Source organism: Alligator sinensis, unplaced genomic scaffold (genome assembly GCF_000455745.1).
Source record: "Alligator sinensis unplaced genomic scaffold, ASM45574v1 scaffold246_1, whole genome shotgun sequence".
In the NCBI taxonomy this organism is placed as follows: domain Eukaryota; kingdom Metazoa; phylum Chordata; order Crocodylia; family Alligatoridae; genus Alligator; species Alligator sinensis.
The window spans coordinates 779,052-798,025 of NW_005842367.1; the positions used below are offsets into that span (position 1 = coordinate 779,052).

Consider the following 18,974-nt stretch of genomic DNA (forward strand, 5'->3'; position numbering starts at 1 on the left):
GTGTGTGTGTGTGTGTGTGTGTGTGTGTGTGTGGACCAGCCCCAAGGTTTATGATTTAACTTCATTACAGTGCTTCAATCCACCTAATAAACCAGAATTTTAAGGATCCCGAGTTGGACATTTGTAGCCAACAGAACAAAATGTTTCTTTGCTAGTTATACTGAAAATAAGGGACAAACCTTTCATAGACTCTGAAAATGTCACTTTAATAATATACGTATACAGACAATTCTTTGGAGAATAGACATTTCTAAACAAATTGATCTCGTATATCTTTAGAATAGGGCCTGCCCAATATTTGCAACACTGAGGTCTGTGTTAACAATGTACTAGGAGTACTAGAGCTTCACATACTTTGCACTTTTTCCTGGAAATAAATACAATTTGCAACTGTGCATTTTATTGGTCTGTGGTAGCTTACCACCCATACCTTATCTTGATGTTCTTCAGTAATAAAAATCTGTGTATGATTGGGGTTTTTTTTTTCTTGTTCCTACCTAGTGGGGCGAAACAGGTAGTGATTGCATATTCTGATGCCTCTCCCCAGATGCTTCTAGGCGGCCTATTGCCTTATTTTTAGAATAAGCTGTCCAAGACGGATCTCAGTTGCACCTGCAATGTATCTGAAATAATGAGGGAGTTGCTTGTATTTATCTTTGCAACTGAGAACAAAATCTTCCCCAGAACATTTAATCCTTGGTGTTGAATTGGTCTGATTTTTTTTTTTTTTAACTTCTTACATTTGCAAACCTAGACAGCTGCCAATTCATACTTAACAATGGCACAAAAATATCTTGGCATCCATCATAAAATGTTCTAGTCCAAAGACATTTATATAAAAGTGCACATCAGTTCTCACAGCTTAATAACTTTTCAAGTCAAATTAGTTTAAAGATCATTCCAACGCACAGGGAGAGACCATTTACTTTGCTTCAAAAGCCAGATAAAATAATTTCAACATCATCATCACAGGTTGGTTTGGGTTTTTTCCTTTTAATGTATGTGCTATTGTTTTCCATTCCTCCACTGAATATTACTTGGTTCATATATCTGGAGTGACTCACATAGTGCTTCTCAAAAAGAGTCCCGTCTCTATTATAGAGAAAACAGTGATGAGTTTAATTAAATGTGGTTTTGTGTCCTTTTTTTAAATGGAACACAGATGTACTGGAATTTTTTTGGCCTATAACGTTTTTTCCTTTTTCTCTTGTGAAAAATGGTAATAGTTAAAAGCAAAATAAGTGTGGAAAAAAGGCAGCAGCCAAAGAATATCAGTGGCTTTTTCTGTGAAAGAAATAAACAGAAGGTACACTGTGTTTTTTCATTTGTTTGATCGCAGGTTGAATACTCTGCAGGAAAGCCATTGCTGCTAATCAGGTGGTTATAAAATTGTACAGAAGGCTTGGCCTTAGAATCAGAAGTGAAGAATCCAAATCTGGGTTTCAGTTTTTCTTCTGTCAGTTTAAAAGCATAATAGCCTCTAATTTTGACTTTATCTATATGATATGCTGCAAAGAAGAAGAGAATGTTAACACTATAACCTTATGCATAGACTGAAAACCATTTTAAAATCGTTTTTTGATTATCAGCAAATATTAGTATAGTTAAAAATTAGAACTGCATTATAAAACAAGGTTGGAATGGTGTTGTAACCATCATGGTCTGGGAAGTGTATGAGAAGCAAAGTTTTTTTTGTACTATCTTTTATAGGACCACTATATTATCTTTTATATCTTTTGTACTATCTTGTATAGTTGGGAGAGCTGTTGGACGAGATTTCAGTCATGAAGTACCCTTCCTTAGGTCACTTGATGCCTTACAAAACAAAGAATTTAAATAATTATATTTACCACTGTGCTGTATACACCATCCCTAATAATGCTCAACTCCTTACTACTTCATAATCATCAACAGGTTTAGCAAGTCTGTTAGAAACATGATTAGAATCAGGAGTTCCTACATTAAAATCCTGTGGTTAATCTACAAAAGCCAGATTTTTTTAATGTTTTAGGCATTTAAGATTGCAGATAAGCTTTGAAAATCTCTCTAAGCACCTATCTGTAATTTCAGTTATCCTAATACTTTAAAAAAAAAAAAAAAGGTCTCACAAAGGGTGCATAAACGCATGAGATTAATGCAATGCAATTAATTCCAGGGTAGTTCATGCCAGAACCAACTGCTCCCAGGCTCAGCATCTACAAGTGCACCCAGCATCTACAAGTAATTTGAGCTGAGGCAGAGCAGGCCCCTGGCTGGCAAGGCTATCCAGGCATAATGTATGCCCGTGGTTACCATTGACGTATGCATTTCAGCATAGTAAAGTATGCCACCATAAGAGAGTACCATCCTTGAGAGTACTATCCTACAATGGAGTTAATTAGTCTACTGTGCCATAATGCTGGCACACATGTAGACTTGTGAGATTTTACTGTGGAGCTAATTAGTTTATTCTGCAGTAAAACACACGTGTAGATGCATCCAGAGTATTTCAAGACTGGAGCAGAGGCTTTGGAAAGGGAACCCAAAATATAGCATGTCAGGGAGTCAGCAGATTCAAAATCCCTGCAATAGAGTATTGTGTGCCTCAAATGTACTGATAGTTCTTTTACCTAACTGCCAAAATAAACGACATTCAAAGAGCTACATTTTCCCTGAAATAATTAATTGTAAGCTCTTGGGGAAGGGTCATAAGCGTACGCAAAGCCTAGCACTGTAGGATCCCAAACAGAGAAACAGGTCTTTGAAAATGAGTAATATAATGATTATGTTCTTCAAGAATACAAATCTTTTCAGCTCATATATAAAGAGAGAAAAGAATCCAAACTAATATTTAATTTAGGCAAGTTTTAAAAAAGTGAGCTACAAACAATTGTTCTCTCAGGCTTTCTCTATGCAGAGAGATGGCATGTTTACTTAACTACAAGATGAGGTTATTTTTCTCCCAATCGGCATAAAAAGAAAAGCCCCTCATCTTATATTCACATACAAAGAAACCTCATTAAATACACCATCTATCATTAAACTGCTGCCAAAAGCAGCACAGATTCAGTAATGGAAACTAACTGTGAAGCTCATTAAATACAGCCAACACTGAGCATGACTAAAACACAAAGCCCGTATTGAACAAATCTGATGGGATTTGTTGGGAATCTGATGGGAATCTATCGCCGCATTTCCCAGCCGGTGTACTGTCGGCCGCGTCCAGTTGTGCCACGGAAGCTTGGGGGGCCATGGCTACAGGCAGCGATGCCACTGCCGCCCCACACTGTCACTGTGCCGATATCACACCCCCCAACTTGATGTTTGACTGCTTGCCACCTGTCCCTGCTCAGTGTTTGGCTGCTTGCCACCTTCCCCTCCCCTCCCCCCCCTCCCCTGGCGTTCAGTTGCTCGTGACCCCTCTGCCCCCCACTCAGCATTTGGCCACTTGCCACCCCCCCACCCCATTCGGTATTCAGCTGCTCACCATCCCTCCCCCCCAGTGTTTGGCTGGTGTGCCGTGGGGTGGAGAAGGTGGGGTAAGTGTGCTGTGGGGCAGAAAAAGTTGGGAAATGTTCATTTATCAGAAGGATAAATTAGTGCTGCCCAGGTGAATAAGATATATGGTAATACCCATTGTGTGCAGCCTCCCTCAGCGCTGATTCTTTTTCAAGTCTTGGTGAACCACTACACAGAACGCATTTGGACTTCTTCACTCCCATAGCTAAGCTGTGCCTTTCTTTCCCATTTCCACTGATTCCTGTTTCTTCACCAGCCTTAAATGTCTGGTAAACATCACCAAATGGGTCCCAAACAGTTCACCCTGCATCTCATGTAAATGTTGTATGTAAATGTTTGGATGATCACTGGACTTGTAACAAGCACCCAGTTTGAGTCATGAGTGGGAGGTTAATAAGCATATGGATCCTTAGTATCTGGGGGATATCTGGTATAGAGTCAGTATACACTAAACAGCGCTGAGTTGTGGGGTCACTATGGCTTGAAACATTGTTGGCTCTGCTGGGGCCCAGCCTAATTAACTATATGGTAAATCCTGAGTCTTTTTGCTTTGGACTATTATGCATAGTTTGTGCTATATATAAGTAAATATAAAAGTGCTGCTTAAAGGTGTTTTATAGAGTACCTGTGCTAAAACCTACAGCAGTTTAAAAAAAGTAAAATGCATCAATTCTAGATTAACTATGTCTGTAGGTATCTGTAATAATTTGCATATGTTTATTTCAAGGTCAGTGTTTTCAAGTTTGCCCCTCATTTCCATTGCTCAGGGAAAGCCTGGTCTGATGGTAAGGGGCGGGGGAAGGGGCTGCAGGAGGAAAAAGTTGGGCAGCAGAAGGCAAGGGAGCTATCTGACTCCCAAATATTTGTTTTCCCTGCTATGGGCAGGGAACAAATTCAAGGCAAACCTTTAAGATTTAAATTCCATACCTGGAAAATTATAATAAACATATACATTTTTCATATATAGAATCCAGTTATTGGGGGGGGTCTTCTTATATTCATTGTCTGCTTATATTCAAGTAAGTATGGTATTACTTACTACTGTGCAGTGGGAAAATCAAGAATTCATGAGTAGTGGTCTGTGAAAAACATTTACTAGTACATTTCTTTGTAGGGGCTCTTAGATTATAAAGGAAATAAGTAATAACTAGCAATGTGCTATTGCTTTAATTTTTAGAAATTATTTATTTTAAATGCAATGTAGTAGAGTTCATGAACTAGATAGATATTGCATGTATTCATCTGATTAGAGCTGAATGCGTTTTTTTTTTTTTTAACCCATTAACAGAAATATCAGCAATCGATGCAATATATGAAAATGTATGCAAGTTGCCTTGCTTGCAAAGGCAAATCTTTCCATGAAGCAATTAGCACAGGATAATTTTGTCTGTTTTATCGATGCTTTCAAATTACTATTGGATGAATGTAAGCAAATATTCATTATTTTTAAACTATCAAACCAACACAGAGATAATTGCCAGTGTTTTTAAATGGAGATGCCTAAAAGCAATCTAAATCCATATTTAGCCAACTGAATAAATGTCCTAACCTTCACACAAGCTGACATCTCACACCTCATACTGGCAATAAAGAGCAAAAATAAATAAGATTAACACTTTTTTTTAAAGTTGAAACACTTTTGTCAAGCCAGATAAATTAACTATTTTACTAATATTTCTCTTCAGTGCAAGCAATTGCTGAAACTGGAACAGGGACAGTATGCTATTGTGGATGAGGAGGTGATCTGCATAACTGGGAGGGGAGGTAGACACTAAGAGTGCCCATTTAGAATATATTCCATGCCACCATGAAAAGTGGCTTATTTCAGATTATCTCAGTTCATCTACTCACCTTTCAAAACCTCTTGTGTATATTTTCTTAAGTAATAATTTCGAAGTTCATCATTGTCCAAAGACTGGTCGTCAATCCCATTTGCTGTGATGTAAACATCTATGTCACCATAGTTCTTTTTAATCCATTGTAGAACTTTGCGAATTCCCCAAGGCACCACTGCCAAGCGAGATGGTGAACTCAGACAGGTGATATCTTGTAGGAACTGAACATCCCGATCAAACTCATACTGGCTTCCATTTTGAAGTTCATGGATCACGAATCTTGTGGTGAAATGATTCAGAGCATAAAAATCAGCTGAGCCTCTAAGGAGTTTCTTTTCTTCATTTGTAAAATATGGCAAGAAAGACTCTGAGAGGCCTTTTTTGTTTTTGGAGAGAATATATTCCCTCATGGCTGCTGGATAATCCCCACTCTTGAAAACTGGATCTGCAAACCAACCTATCTCAAACTGAAGAAACCTTTCAGCTGCTTTCAAGTGAGTATCAAAATAGGGATTGGCAGGCTCAACCCAATCTGAATGCAAAGAGAGGGACACCTGGCCATGCTGAATGGACCTATATTGCTTGTCATAGATTTGCCAGGCCATGCCATGTGCTAGCAGTAAATTGTGTGCTGCCTGGTAGGTATCATTGCTACTTCTGTTATAGATGTTGCTTAGTCGGTTCGGCTCATTTATTGTAATCCATAATTTTACCAAATCACCGAGTTCCTGAAAACATAAAGCTGCATAATCTTGAAAGGCCTGGGCAGTAGACTGATTTAGCCATCCTCCTCCCTGCAATAAAGGAGCAGGCAGGCCCAAGTAGGCGTGAGTTGGATAATATAAAGTTACCATAGATTTAATATTGAGTTTCAGTACTTCACTAATCACACATCTATAATATTTTAGCACTTGCCTATTGATAGCTGACAAATCTCCATTGGGTAGAATTAATGACCAATCAAGTGCAAATCTATAATGAGTGACTTTCAGTTTTTCCAGGAGATCAAGTTGTTTCTTAATGCTAACAAAATCTGTACATTGAGCTGGTCGTGTTTTCAGCTTCACTCCTTTAACTTGGTGCAGAAGCCCATCTCCAGTGACATTCCAGATATACAGGTTGGGATCACAGAACTGTGGAGAGGAAGCTACCAACTCAGCCTGTAAAAATGAATAGGAATAAATGTATTCAAATGTACATTCATTAAACAGGTGTCTTTGTTACCTCTATATGGAAGAAAGAATTAGCTTAAGTTTTACTTGTGAAATAAAGCAGTGAGGAAAGGAAGCTCCTTGCTGTTCTGTTTCTGTAGCCTAGTAGTTTGTAGGCATTTCATAACAGCATGGGGGCAGAGGTTTTGTTAATCAAACCTTACAACATTTCTGAATAAAAGTTGCATCCTTTATATAAATGGGGCATAAAGTAAGTGATTGTCTTGTCCAGAGTTATTCAGGGCAACAGTGATATGTAAGAGCAAAACAGGACTGTTAGTTGCTTTACTAGCTAGTCCTAACCAGCAGGACCTGTCTTACACTTAGCTGCACTGATTGCTGTACTCTTATCACTTGTCAGGGCAAGCAGTTAATATAATTGGTTTCAATACTGATCTCTGATAGCTAACAAGATTCAGCACTGCACTTGTGTTACTGTGTTGTTACTGTTCTAATTTTTTACTTTAGTTTGTTGCGTAGGACTTGTACCATGTGGTGAATAAAAAGTTTTAAATTCAACCTTAAAACATACTGAGAAGAAAATCCTTCCCCATGCTACGGTATCCCCTCTCAATGGTTAGCAATATGATATGTAGAAGCATTTACTTCCTGTGTCTAATTGTGGCTGGGTTAAATTAAATTTATTTTGCTGGTAAGCATTTTTCCTGCCTGAGGTCTTCCATTGTGCTACCTTTCATTGTATAATTACAAAGCTGTGCTACAGCACCTGTCCCATGTCAAATACAGCTATAAAGTTTAATGTGAAAATATATGCCATAAAACCAAATCTTTTATCATGACAGTATACAATATGATCTGTTTCTGAATATGGCTCAGGCAAAAAAGGCAATATATATAGCCATACAGTCATGAAGTTAATGGCACAATAAAATAGGGAATAAGCCACAAAATTTGTGTAATATTTTTCTGTGTGCATATATAGAGCAATGATTTTTTTCATTTGTGTTTCTACAGTATTTTACAATGATAGGATATTTATTTTTTATACCCTTGCAATGAGGTCTTGGAATTATTAGACTCTTGAGTTGTATTCCTAGTGCTGAAGTTTCGAGCAAGTCAATAAAGCTACCTTTGCCTGTTTATTTATTTACATGGCTGCTGACAAATGTTCAGTTAAAGGCATGATGGGATCTGATCCCCAATCCCAACAATTGCACTTTATGCCATGCTGCACATGCATGGCAGGGGGTGTGATTGTGGGATTAGGGACCCGATCCCAATTGTGCCCTATTGCCAGTGCAGGGGGAGGCTGGGATCATGATCCTAGGCATTCCTTGCACAACTAAGTAGTGTGTCTCGGGAGTGCCAGTCTGCCCTTCAAGGCTCCAGTGCGCTCCTGAGGCTCAGTGCACTCATCACCTAATCTAATCAGGGGCGGGCAATTATTTTGGGCAGAGGGCCGCTTACTGAGTTTCGACAAGTCATCGAGGGCCACATGACAGGCAGCCCAGGGCAGATTAATATTAATTTTCTACATTTTTTATGGGCCCCAAGGGCCAGATAGAATGGCCTGGCAGGCTGCATCTGGCCCCCGGGCAGCATTTTGCCCACCCCTGAGTCCTAACTGGTGCTCTCAGCTGTGGGAGTATACAGGTTCCCTTCAAGGTTCCTGTGGGCCCCTAAGGCTGGGAGCACACCAACCACGTGTTCAATTTAGGACACAATGGAAACCAGCCACAAAATTATTACACATATTTTGTGACTTATTCCCTATTTTATTGTGCCATTAACTGCATGACCGTGGGGCCAGGTTACTGCTTACCACATGATTAACTGGTTAATCGTATGTTAAGTGTAATGTCTGCCAGGGGGCTACCAAACAGATACTTTTATACTTAAAGGTTTATTTTGAGGTTAGATTTATATATGTGGAGTGTTCTGAAATCATTGATGAAAAGTACTATATAGAGACATGTACAAAGATTTCTTTTTCATGGTTAAATACATGGAAATTAACAGAGGTTTGCAGTATATTATGCTTACCTTAAGAACAGACTCTGTGATACCCCAGGAGAAGTCACAGGAGAATTGACTTTGTAGCCCCTGGGGAGACTCCTTCAGAAAAAATCCATTATCTTGAATTATTTGTTTGTAATAAAGTGCAGATGACTTAGGAATCCTTTCTTTCTGCTCACTATCGAAATCTACATAAAATAATCCACGTCTAGTGTTGTAGGCATGTTGCCATTCAAACCCATCAAGGAGAGACCAGGCAGTGTAACCAAACACACTGATACCGTCATATTTAATAGCTGCACAGGAGAAATAAGTGAAAAGGGGTTACATGGAAAAAAATCATTAACAACTTAGAAATATGAATTACAGTATGAGCCTGTAAAATAAATGAAGGTCAGAGAGTTTAATTGTATATTATGAAATTCCCAGTTTCTCATCACCATTCTAATGGATAGCAAAAACCATGGCCAAATAGAGATGATATTTAATAGGTTAGTCCTTCTTCACTAGCAACTTCAGAAAATATCTTTAAAAATGAAGTGCTATAATAATGTTGTGCTTGTTTTAATAGTTTAGGATGTGGTGCAGAAACAAAATGATTTCAGCTACTTGAAATTATTTAAAACTGTACTGTGGAGTTTTTAAGTGAAATTTTAAACTGTCTAAACTAGAGAGCCTGGCTAAAAAGTTGGCCTGCTTTAGTTAATACAGGGCCATCCAACTGGCAATCGGTAAGAAGTTAGCAGGAGGCCACCAGGCCCATGCAGCTACCTCTCCTGCCGCCAGCCAGCTGCCACACTGCAGGAGTGGGCCTGGGAGTGACGGGACTATGTGCTGCTGGTGCTGTCTATGCAGTGGGGGCAGGGGTGTGTGCTGCCCATGCAGCCTGTGTGCTGGGGAGGTGATCCTTGGCACTGCCTGTTTGCAGGTGGGGTGGTAGGGTGGGGTGAGGGATGCTGGAGGGCTGTGCATCTCTGCCAGTGCTGCCTGTGTAGTGGTGCGGGGAATCCTGAGACCCTAGGTTATTTGTAGGAACAGTGGTTTGTATTTCTCAGTTCATTAGTCGAAACAATGATTCTGTCATTTCTTTGTATCATACCTTATCATTGCTACTTAAAACATATAATAAATCCCTGTTTACCTTATAGCCTGCAACATTAAATGTAATGATTGTGAAAGCAACCAGACTGAAAGGCCTAAAGACCAAAGTTCTCTGCTCATTCACAGAATGTGTGCAGCAGGTTTCTTCATATGGTCTTACTTTGTGTCAACCTTAAGTGGGAGAGACCTTTGCTTGAGATGGAGTAAGTAGTGCAGAGTCCAGACCCCTTCAGCCAGTCCAGTCCTTAGTGTCTGCCTGAGCAGGCTTCTCTGCTCAAGCAGACAATAAAGTTGTCATTTAATGACTAATGTGAGGGTGATTTCTCTAATACAAACACTGGTTCACTGGGAAGGGAACAGCGGCTTTGTCTACAATTGGCTGTTTCTGTTGCTCAGAGCTCTGTCCAGAGACAGCAGCTGCTACAGAGAAGCTGTCAGCTCATGTATTCACCCACATGGCTTCAAAGGGATGTGTGTGGGTCTATGTCAGTAGCTGTGTCCGTAGGGCATGAGGAGCCTGCTGGATCTGTTAAAGGGGCTAGAGAAGGCAGAGGAGTGCCTGTTTTTTTTGGCTCTTGGGTGGCACCTGAAGCCTTTTGGTTGAAGAGATGGTGTTGTTCTGCAGGCAGAAAGAAGTGGGGTCGCCACCAGCTGTGAGTGTGGATGAACTCATACTTCTGCCAGCAAAACTATAGTAGTGTAGATTGGGTCCATGATTGCCAAAGAAACTTATAGGTTCAAAGCTGCATAAGGAAGGTAACAACTTTCATTATAAACTTGGGATAGATTCTGACTGACACCTGGAAGAAAAGCTCCATAGTCCATCCTCTGAGCCAACCAGAGTCACTTTTTAGAAACACCGCAAAAGAACATCCTGCATTAATACGATGTGAGCTGGCTACAAAATCTGAGGTGAAATGCCTGAGCCTACTGAAGTTGATGGGAGTTTTGGCACTGACCCAACTGGGTCAGTTGAAGTCAGGGGAAAGTTAGGCATTTCAGTTTAAAAGCAGGTATTCCATCCCCTCCAATAGTATATTCTGCTTTATTTTCTTTGAACAACACTAAGCTAAACATTTTCAGCTTTCTACTGACGTTTGCTGCTTTGTAATACCTTGGTATAATCTTTATTTTTTGAGTGGCATTAACTGTATTACTGTAGTCCTCAGCTATCCTGATCATGGACCAGAATTGCACATTAATATTGTATACAGTATTGTATAAATAAACTAAAAAGATATGTTAGCCCCAAGAAGCTTCCAAATGGACAACTGAAAGTAGTACAGGGACACAGCAGGGAGCATGGGACAAAGCGGAAGTGGCGAATTCCAGTTGTCACTGCCATTGTAAACATGACCATGCAGATGCCAGCGGCAGTCACTTTTTTTTCACCTCCCCCTCCAAGTCAGTGTTGGGCAGTTGCCCATATAGTCCCCACTCCCCTCCTGCCCCTACCAGTTACACCTCTTCATAATGAATGAGAGTTTGTTGGTAAGATGAGGATGGACCATGAAGAACCTGTGAAGAACCAATGAAGATAGGCCAAGAACTTGACATAATCCAAGAAAAAATATTCTTTGCAGTAGGGTTCTGTATGGATATGAGCAGAGCAAGGCTGTCATAGAAAAAGATATTGCAGTAAGCAAAATGTGAGATAACAAAAAGTTTCGCTTGTTTGGATGGATGGGACAAGGCATATCTTAGGTATGTTATACAGAAAGAAACAGTAATATTTAGATATAACCAGGATGTGGCAACCTAGAAAGAGGTGAAGATGGCAACTAGGTTATGGGCTGAAGCGAAAGCCAGATGTGTGGGGCTGTTCCCAGTGACTAAGAAAAAAGATGAGAGTGATTAGGAGTGAAGGAACATTGAGAAATAAATTTTAGCCAAGTTGTGCTTGACCTGATGCCAAGATATTTATGAGATGTCAGCAAAGTAGGAGAAGATTTTAATCTGAAAAACAGGAGACAGGTGTGGAACAGTGGTAGATTTATGAATTATCAGCATAACCATGGTTGTTGAATTTGTAAGTATAGATGAGATGACCCAGGGATAAAGTTAAGTTCAGTGATAAGAGACTTAAACCAAACGTCTTTTAAATTCTTTCAACTCTGGGAAAGTTGGGACCTGAACTTAGGATCTGGGACTCTCTCTAAATTTAATATTGCTAAAATTACACATGTATGGCAGGTTTTTTTATGAAATATTCTTAAGTTTTTTCTTTGTAACACTATTTCTTGAACTTCAAAGAACCGTGTTAGTGCTCAGCAGAAGAGATCACTAGTATTCTTCCTCATGAAAGGTGTAAATATTTTTGGTAACAAGATCTGAGTCATTCCATACCAAATGATGTAGACATTTAGTTAACTAGACATGTCATATGCTACAAGAAGGGCCAGCAAGAAGAAAATATGCTATGTGAAAAAGAAAGCAGTGCAAGGAAATTTGTGTTACTATTGATTTCCACAACCAGTAGGGGTCACTCTAAGAGTGCTTAAAAATACAAAGCTCTGTAAGTGAAAAAAGAACCGAATGCTGAAGTTGTAGAAATATTAATAGTGTATTCAAATTATTTACATTTAATACAACATGCAACTCTTTTACCTTAAAAAGTCCCATATTAAAGGAAAATGTCAAGATGAACATTGTACTGAAACATTAAATTTGATGTATTTTGTTAAAACTGAAGAATCATTCCAGTTTCTGCTGCTGATTTAGGTTTTGCATTTCCTTCAGGTTAGATAGTGAAAGTAAGATGTCAGATTAACTTCTATTAATTCTATTCCTATTCTATTCTATTCTCATTCTATTCCTTATTTTCATTGTTTGCTTCTCGTGCATAACACAAAGATCATATGTTTGGGTTTAAAAGCACAACATTTAAATAGGAAAAAAAAGTTTGGTAAATCTTTTGTTTTTTCTTGAGAAACAAGAATAACAAAATAAGAGAAACAAACCTAGAAGTTGGGTTTTATCAACATGGGGCCAGGATCATGTTTTTGTTCTGTGTTTATAGAGCACCTCGCACAATGGAGTACTGGTGGGTACCTGGGCTTCACTGAAGTACAAATGCTTAATAATGAACTTAGTTGATAGTGTCTCCTTTAAAGAAACACTGAACATTGAAAGAAAACTAAACTGATATACAAACCTTGTAAAACTTTATTAATGAAGTTTTTCATCATATAGATGGCCGTGGTGTCTTCTGTTTTCACGTGGCTGTCAGTGAACCAACCATTCTCTGCAATCAAGATCCTAGGGTTGGTGTATTCCAGTTTAATCCACTTCAGAACTCCCCTTAAATTAAGTGACAAATTTTGTCCCATTTTAGCTAGCGTGGTTGGGGGTTTAAAATTGTTAGGACCAAAGGAAAATGCAAAGAAGTCAGCTGTTCCTTTTACATAGTTTTTTTCTGCCTCAGTAAAGCTGGGCAAAAATGAGTGCAGTTTATTTTTCATCTCTTCCGGGTAATCACCATCCCCATGTATTGGCTTTGCAAACCATCCAAGTACTCTCTCCATTGACTGCTGACAGTTATTAATGTCCAGAACATCTTGTGATCTGTTGGGTTCAATCCAGTGGGATCCTAAAACTATGGACACAACACCCTGCTGATATGACCGAAAGTGTCTGTTGTAGTTGTGCCAAACTTTTGCATGAGCCTAATGAGAAAAGAATAACATTAGACTTTGACTCTTTTAAAAAAGTCAGAGAGAATGTTATGGCAATATTAATAAACAGAAGCAGCACAGATGCATTTGTTGTACTGTAAGAATATAACCAGCAATATCTCAATGATTGCTGATAGATTGAAGTTTGCAAAATTATTGAGTTTTTTTTCCTTAGTAACTGCTAAACAATTTAACCATCTCATGTTAGTAGTGTGTGACAGGATTGCCTTGCTACCAACTGTGCCAGGCTACGCAGGTTTCTTGGATTCTCTGTGCTCAAAGTATTCTTGTTAACTTTTTCCTCTGTGGATACATTACAGTACATCTATTTAACGTAACTGGATGACTTTTAAGTGATCATCAGTGTGATTAAGTCTGCATGGTATCTAAACTTTAATAATTAGAGAAGAGCTTAAATAATTAGAGAATGTTTCAGAGTTTGGACCTAAATTCCAGCTTTCCCAGTTTGTGAGATTTTGATGTAGACATTTGGTTTGTCCCCATCTTTCTCTTAAAAGGTCTGTCTGACAATCTTTTTCTTAAAGTTGTCTTATGTTGCATGAGACAGAAAATAATGCAATTTAATAGTGGATTGACTGCTTATAGAGCTACACTTTGGGCTGGAGAAAATGACACTGTATACACACACACAGAAAATGCTGAGAAACACTGCAAAACATTTAGTTTAGAATTACCCTGGCAAAATTACCTAGCAAAAATCATAGTTTCCTATGTAAATCATTGTAACCAAACATTGTACTATTTGGTGTATATATCTTGAAATGTGCAACCTGATAAACTAAAAAAGAGAGGCATAGGAGAAATGAACAGAGGCTTAGTTAAAAGAGAGAATGGTAGAAAATTACAGTTTTGTGAAATCTTGCATTTCAGGTATTTATAGTTTCCAAAGTCATCATCTGTCATAACATTTGTACAAGGCCTATCTTTGGAAATACTGATAAAGTTAACATTAACCTTTGAGATACAGAGAACAGTTAGCAAAACTGCATTTATGAGGCAAATGTCAATGTTCAGTCTAATATGCTGGTAATGTGAGTGGTCTCAAGATTCCAATTAAAGACTGTATCCAAAACATATTATTCATTTACGTCACAAAAACTGCTATCACAATTGACATTGGTTGCTTAGAGATAAAAAAAAGCTAGTTTCTCTCAGCCCTTTTCTAGAAAGTCCGTCAACCTAGGGATGAGCAGTGTAAGAAAGCTTGCTGTAGCTGTGCAACAAGTATATATTGTCTTATAGTAGTTTGCAGTGTGCATTTTTTCGGACACCTTTTCCAAACACTGTCCTAGTTTATAATTATTTAATACAATAAAATAGATGAGTTTGCATGCACTTTTACAAGAACATGTCTGTTGAATTTGGTTGACTGCTTGCTGTGCCAGATAATGGTGCTATAACTGACATAAATCAGAGCAATTCAAACAAATTTCTAAGTGTAGAGGTGAAAAGGGAGGGAGCATTTAAAAAAAAAAAGATGTTAGATTGTACCAGCTTATGGTAAAAACAATCCTAGAAAACTCATACTTATGAGCCTTCAGAAGGCTGGCTAGAATCAAGTAAAAATGCTATTATTATTGAAAAGTTTTGTGGTATAACTTTATTGGTGCAAACACTTGGTATAACAGCCTGTGGTATATAACTTTATTGGTGCAAACATTTGGTAAAGATAGCAAAGTGTCAAAAACCCACATTTACACTGATGCCACTTGATTCTGATTGAAACTGGAGTAAACTCCATTGCAAAATTTGCAGTAGAGTCTGTATGTACTAGGGGTTTTTCCAGGTGCAGTAGAAACAATATTATCTGCCTGCTCACAAGTCTGTTCCAAGACGTTTAAGTAATGTTTTGTGAAGTTTAAAATCCTTCGATAGAAGCTGTTATTAAGAAACATAATAATTGTGGATGGAACCAGCTAATTGCTCTTTCAGAGATTAATTAATTATAAAATAAACATCTGTTTAAAAGTTATGTCATGTACTATATTGGCTATTCTAAGTAACTCTTGACTAATCTTTTTTCAGGTAGTTTAATACCTAATCCTTCATTTGCCTTGTTAGATCAAGGGCAAACATCAAGGCTAAGTACACACAGTGAAAGTAAGATCAATACCGTACATTTTATTCTAGGTACATATGACATATTAATTTCAGCACATTTTTTTTCTGATATGAATGTAGTAAACACACGACTGGAAGTCTAATATCATACTAAATTGAGTAATAAAAACAAAATAAATTTTATTAAACAGATGTAACAAACAAGTTACACTGGTCTGTTTAATAAAATGTTGCAAGCAATAGCATACGTGAGTTAATTTCACAAGCACTGAAAACATTTTGATGAATCGCCTTTTGTAAATCCTTCACCACCCTGCCAATGGTAATAAATGTGTTATGAGCTCATGTCAAAGTGCAGGTACCTTCTTGCAAGTAATTCATTTCAGGATCAGGGTCTTCTGTTCCCATGTAGTTTGTTATGGGATTTATTTTCTTTAATACTCTAGCAATCAGCTGAGAGAACAGTATCCAGAGTGACAATAATTTACCTTAGCGTGTAAATCCTTCACCCCCCTGCCAATGGTAATAAATGTGTTATGAGCTCATGTCAAAGTGCAGGTACCTTCTTGCAAGTAATTCATTTCAGGATCAGGGTCTTCTGTTCCCATGTAGTTTGTTATGGGATTTATTTTCTTTAATACTCTAGCAATCAGCTGAGAGAACAGTATCCAGAGTGACAATAATTTACCTTAGCATACTCTAGGGCATGACCAGTTGAGAACAAGAATTAGAATTAGAGATACAATAATTACTGTTTTATTAGCTGTTTAATATGATGATTCTGATTTTGTGGGGGGGGTTTGTGGTTTTTCTCCTTTTTTTTTTACTATGAAGAGGCAGAACATGAGGTCTTAATGATATATGTTTTATTTCTGATTATGATATTTGACATCTACTGCTTTTTTTGGAACAATGGTTCTCAACAGGGATGCTGTAGTGCTTTGGGGTGCTGCAGTGTGCTTCCACTCCTGGCAGCAGGAGCACCACAGTTAAGAACCCCTGAGGTAAGCTAAGGCAGCAGAACTGGTTCTCAACCAGGGTGCCACCAAAGTCTAAAATGTTGTGGAGGGATGCCTTGGGTCTAAAAAGGTTACAAACCAGTGCCTTAGAAGAAATATAGCACTCTATATTTGCATATTACAGTTCCCTGATGATTTCCAATAGACTTAAGAAAAATAACCTCTAAATAATCACTCACATGGAAATAGTTGAACTAAGTGGGGTTAAAGACTGATGAAATGTTGTTAACACCCACGGCTATTACTGTCTGAAAACTGACATTGTACAATATTGTATTTGAAGGCAGTGGGCTTAGGGGTTTAGCTTGAAGCATGAGGGCCAAGACTGTCTTTCTCAGTGAAGGAAGCAATGTGCATATTGGTCAGAATAACAGATCAGCACTTGCTCTGATCATTACCTATTCAGTTAACTTGAACAAAGCACTTATGATTATGCTTTCACTCCTCAGTTATAAAGTATGAATAATAATACTTAAATACAGGCAGTCCTTGGACTTACGACACAACTGGTTCCCGAAAACTGTCTTAAGTCGAAACGTTGTAACTCGGAACCAATTTTCTCATAAGAAACAATGTTATAAAAGGGGGATTGGTTCCTGAACCAAGGCCTGACACCTATTTTCACCAAAAATACCCCAGAATTTTGTATTCGATCAATTATAGATGAGTAATATAGCTACATTAACGTATTTATATTGTAAATAGCAATCATATTGATTTGGAAGGACTACTTTGCTGGACTTTTTGAAGGGTTCTTGGCTGGAGTCTTCTCAGGAGTCTTGGCTGCAGGTTTTTCTGGAGTCTTGTCTGCTTTCTTAAAGAAAGTGTCCAAGGAAATTTGGACAGATGTTCTCCGGGGAGATGAGCGATGCAACGAACTTGTTCGCTGGCGTGACGTCACATCGGCTCAAGCGTTGTAGAGTTGAAACTGATGTCATGAAGTTGAAACAGGGTGTCAATTTATAAATGTTGTAAGTGCGAAACATTGTAAATTGAGGATTGCCTGTATTACTATTTGTTAATAATACCACAGTGGACTTGATACCATGAACCCAGTGAAAAATGAACCTGTCCCAAAAAGATGTCAGCCTGGATAAATTGCAGGTGTGTTCTGAGGATGAATTCATTCCTGTTTGCATTATTTGATTTGTTAATCCTATAGTGACAGGTGCATTATAAAATACTGAAGTACAATTTCTGCAAAACACTAAGAAGTCCTCAGGTTCTATATAAGGCAAATTAGCATTATATCTGATGTCTTAGGTAAGGCGTTCTGCACTGAAGCACCTTTCCTCTACTGGACAAAAGAAACTAAATGGATCAAGTGACATTATGCTAATTCATTAGGTTCAAATCCTGCTCCTACTGAAATCAGTCTCAATGCTTCCTTTGACTTCAGTAAAAACAGATTTTGGCTCTAGCATTCTTTCCTCAGTAAGGACACAAGAAGGCATCTTTGTTCTTCTATTTATTTTCAGAATACTGACTTTAAAACAAAACAAAACAAAATATCTTTTTGAAAGAAAAGAAAATAAGAATGAATCAGAAAGTATGAAACAGAAATGCCTCAACTTTTTAAAATGGGCTTTCTTGGTTGACACATCATGCTTTCTCTTCTGTGACGTGTATTCTTAGATTTGTAATAATTTGTACTGACTAAATGTTACATAAATATTGCTGACCATTATAAGCAATGTTCCCTCTAAGGTGTAGTGATCCGTGAGCACCCTGCTTCAGTCCGTGAGTGCGCTGCTTCAGTCCGTTCCTGAATTGGTCCCGCTTCCCCCTTTAGTATTTAATATTAGACCGTGTACCAGATGCATTCTTTAATATTAGTCTCAGTCTATTTATTATCTTGTTAGATGTTTTTCTTTAAAGGCCCAATTCTGCTTTTAATTTGCATTGTTGTAAATAATAGAAGAAACTGGCTGTACTACCCACATGCTACCTTTTAATCATGTCTCTGTGGTCAGGATTAAGGCTTAATTAATACTTAAAATTGGGCAAGCATTTGAGTTCTCTGTCTTCAGTTACCAAAGAGCTGACTTTGTCTCCAGTACCTTTGTTACATGAAGTGTGTATACTTCCCTGTCATGTCTCTTGGACCCACATGCAGGCTGCACTTCGTCTGCTCCCCGCCTCCGTGTCTCACTGCAGCCTTTGAAAGTGGCGTGGCGCCATGTGTGTCCCGCCGCTGCGCAGATCAGGCAGCGAGGCACATGGCATCACTTTCAAAGCCTGCAGCGAGGCACGGAGGTGGGGAGCAGGCAGAGTGTGGAAAACCTGTGGGGCTGCTGGGCTTTGGCGCAGGAGCTCTGGGGCTTCCGTCACAGGGATGAAAGCTAAGATTAGGGTGAAGCTGGTGGGGCTCAGGGTGAAGCTTGCCTGAAGGGGCTGGGGAGCAGACCAGTTCCCTGGAGCCAGCAGAGCCCATGAAGTGCCCAGCTTGGCCCCCGCCCCTGCCTTGCCTCGCCTCGCAGAGGAGCCGCTGCCTGCCCCGCGCTGTGGGCATGGAGGAGGAAGGGGCAGGGGCGATGATTGTCCACTGATCAGCAGCCCAGCCCCTCATGGGCTGCT

The 18,974-nt window shown here is 38.8% G+C and overlaps 1 protein-coding gene across 4 annotated transcripts in view; it reads right to left on the reverse strand.

The window, feature by feature from the left end:
• Window positions 1-136: 136 nt before the first annotated feature.
• Window positions 137-18,974, reverse strand: part of KLB (klotho beta) — a 42,334-nt gene continuing 23,496 nt past the window's right edge. For 2 of the 4 annotated variants that reach the window (XR_003095382.1, XR_003095380.1), the window contains one exon: window positions 17,215-17,325. Coding sequence is in view for 1 of the 4 variants with exons in the window: in XM_006029241.3 (XP_006029303.1) it covers window positions 1,123-1,508; window positions 5,350-6,493; window positions 8,549-8,817; window positions 12,777-13,287 (2,310 nt within the window). In the remaining 3 variants the exon portion in view is untranslated. Of the gene's footprint in view, window positions 1,509-5,349; window positions 6,494-8,548; window positions 8,818-12,776; window positions 13,288-17,214; window positions 17,326-18,974 lie in introns of those variants that run through there. The other 2 variants (XM_006029241.3, XR_003095381.1) reach the window with 2 other exon arrangements.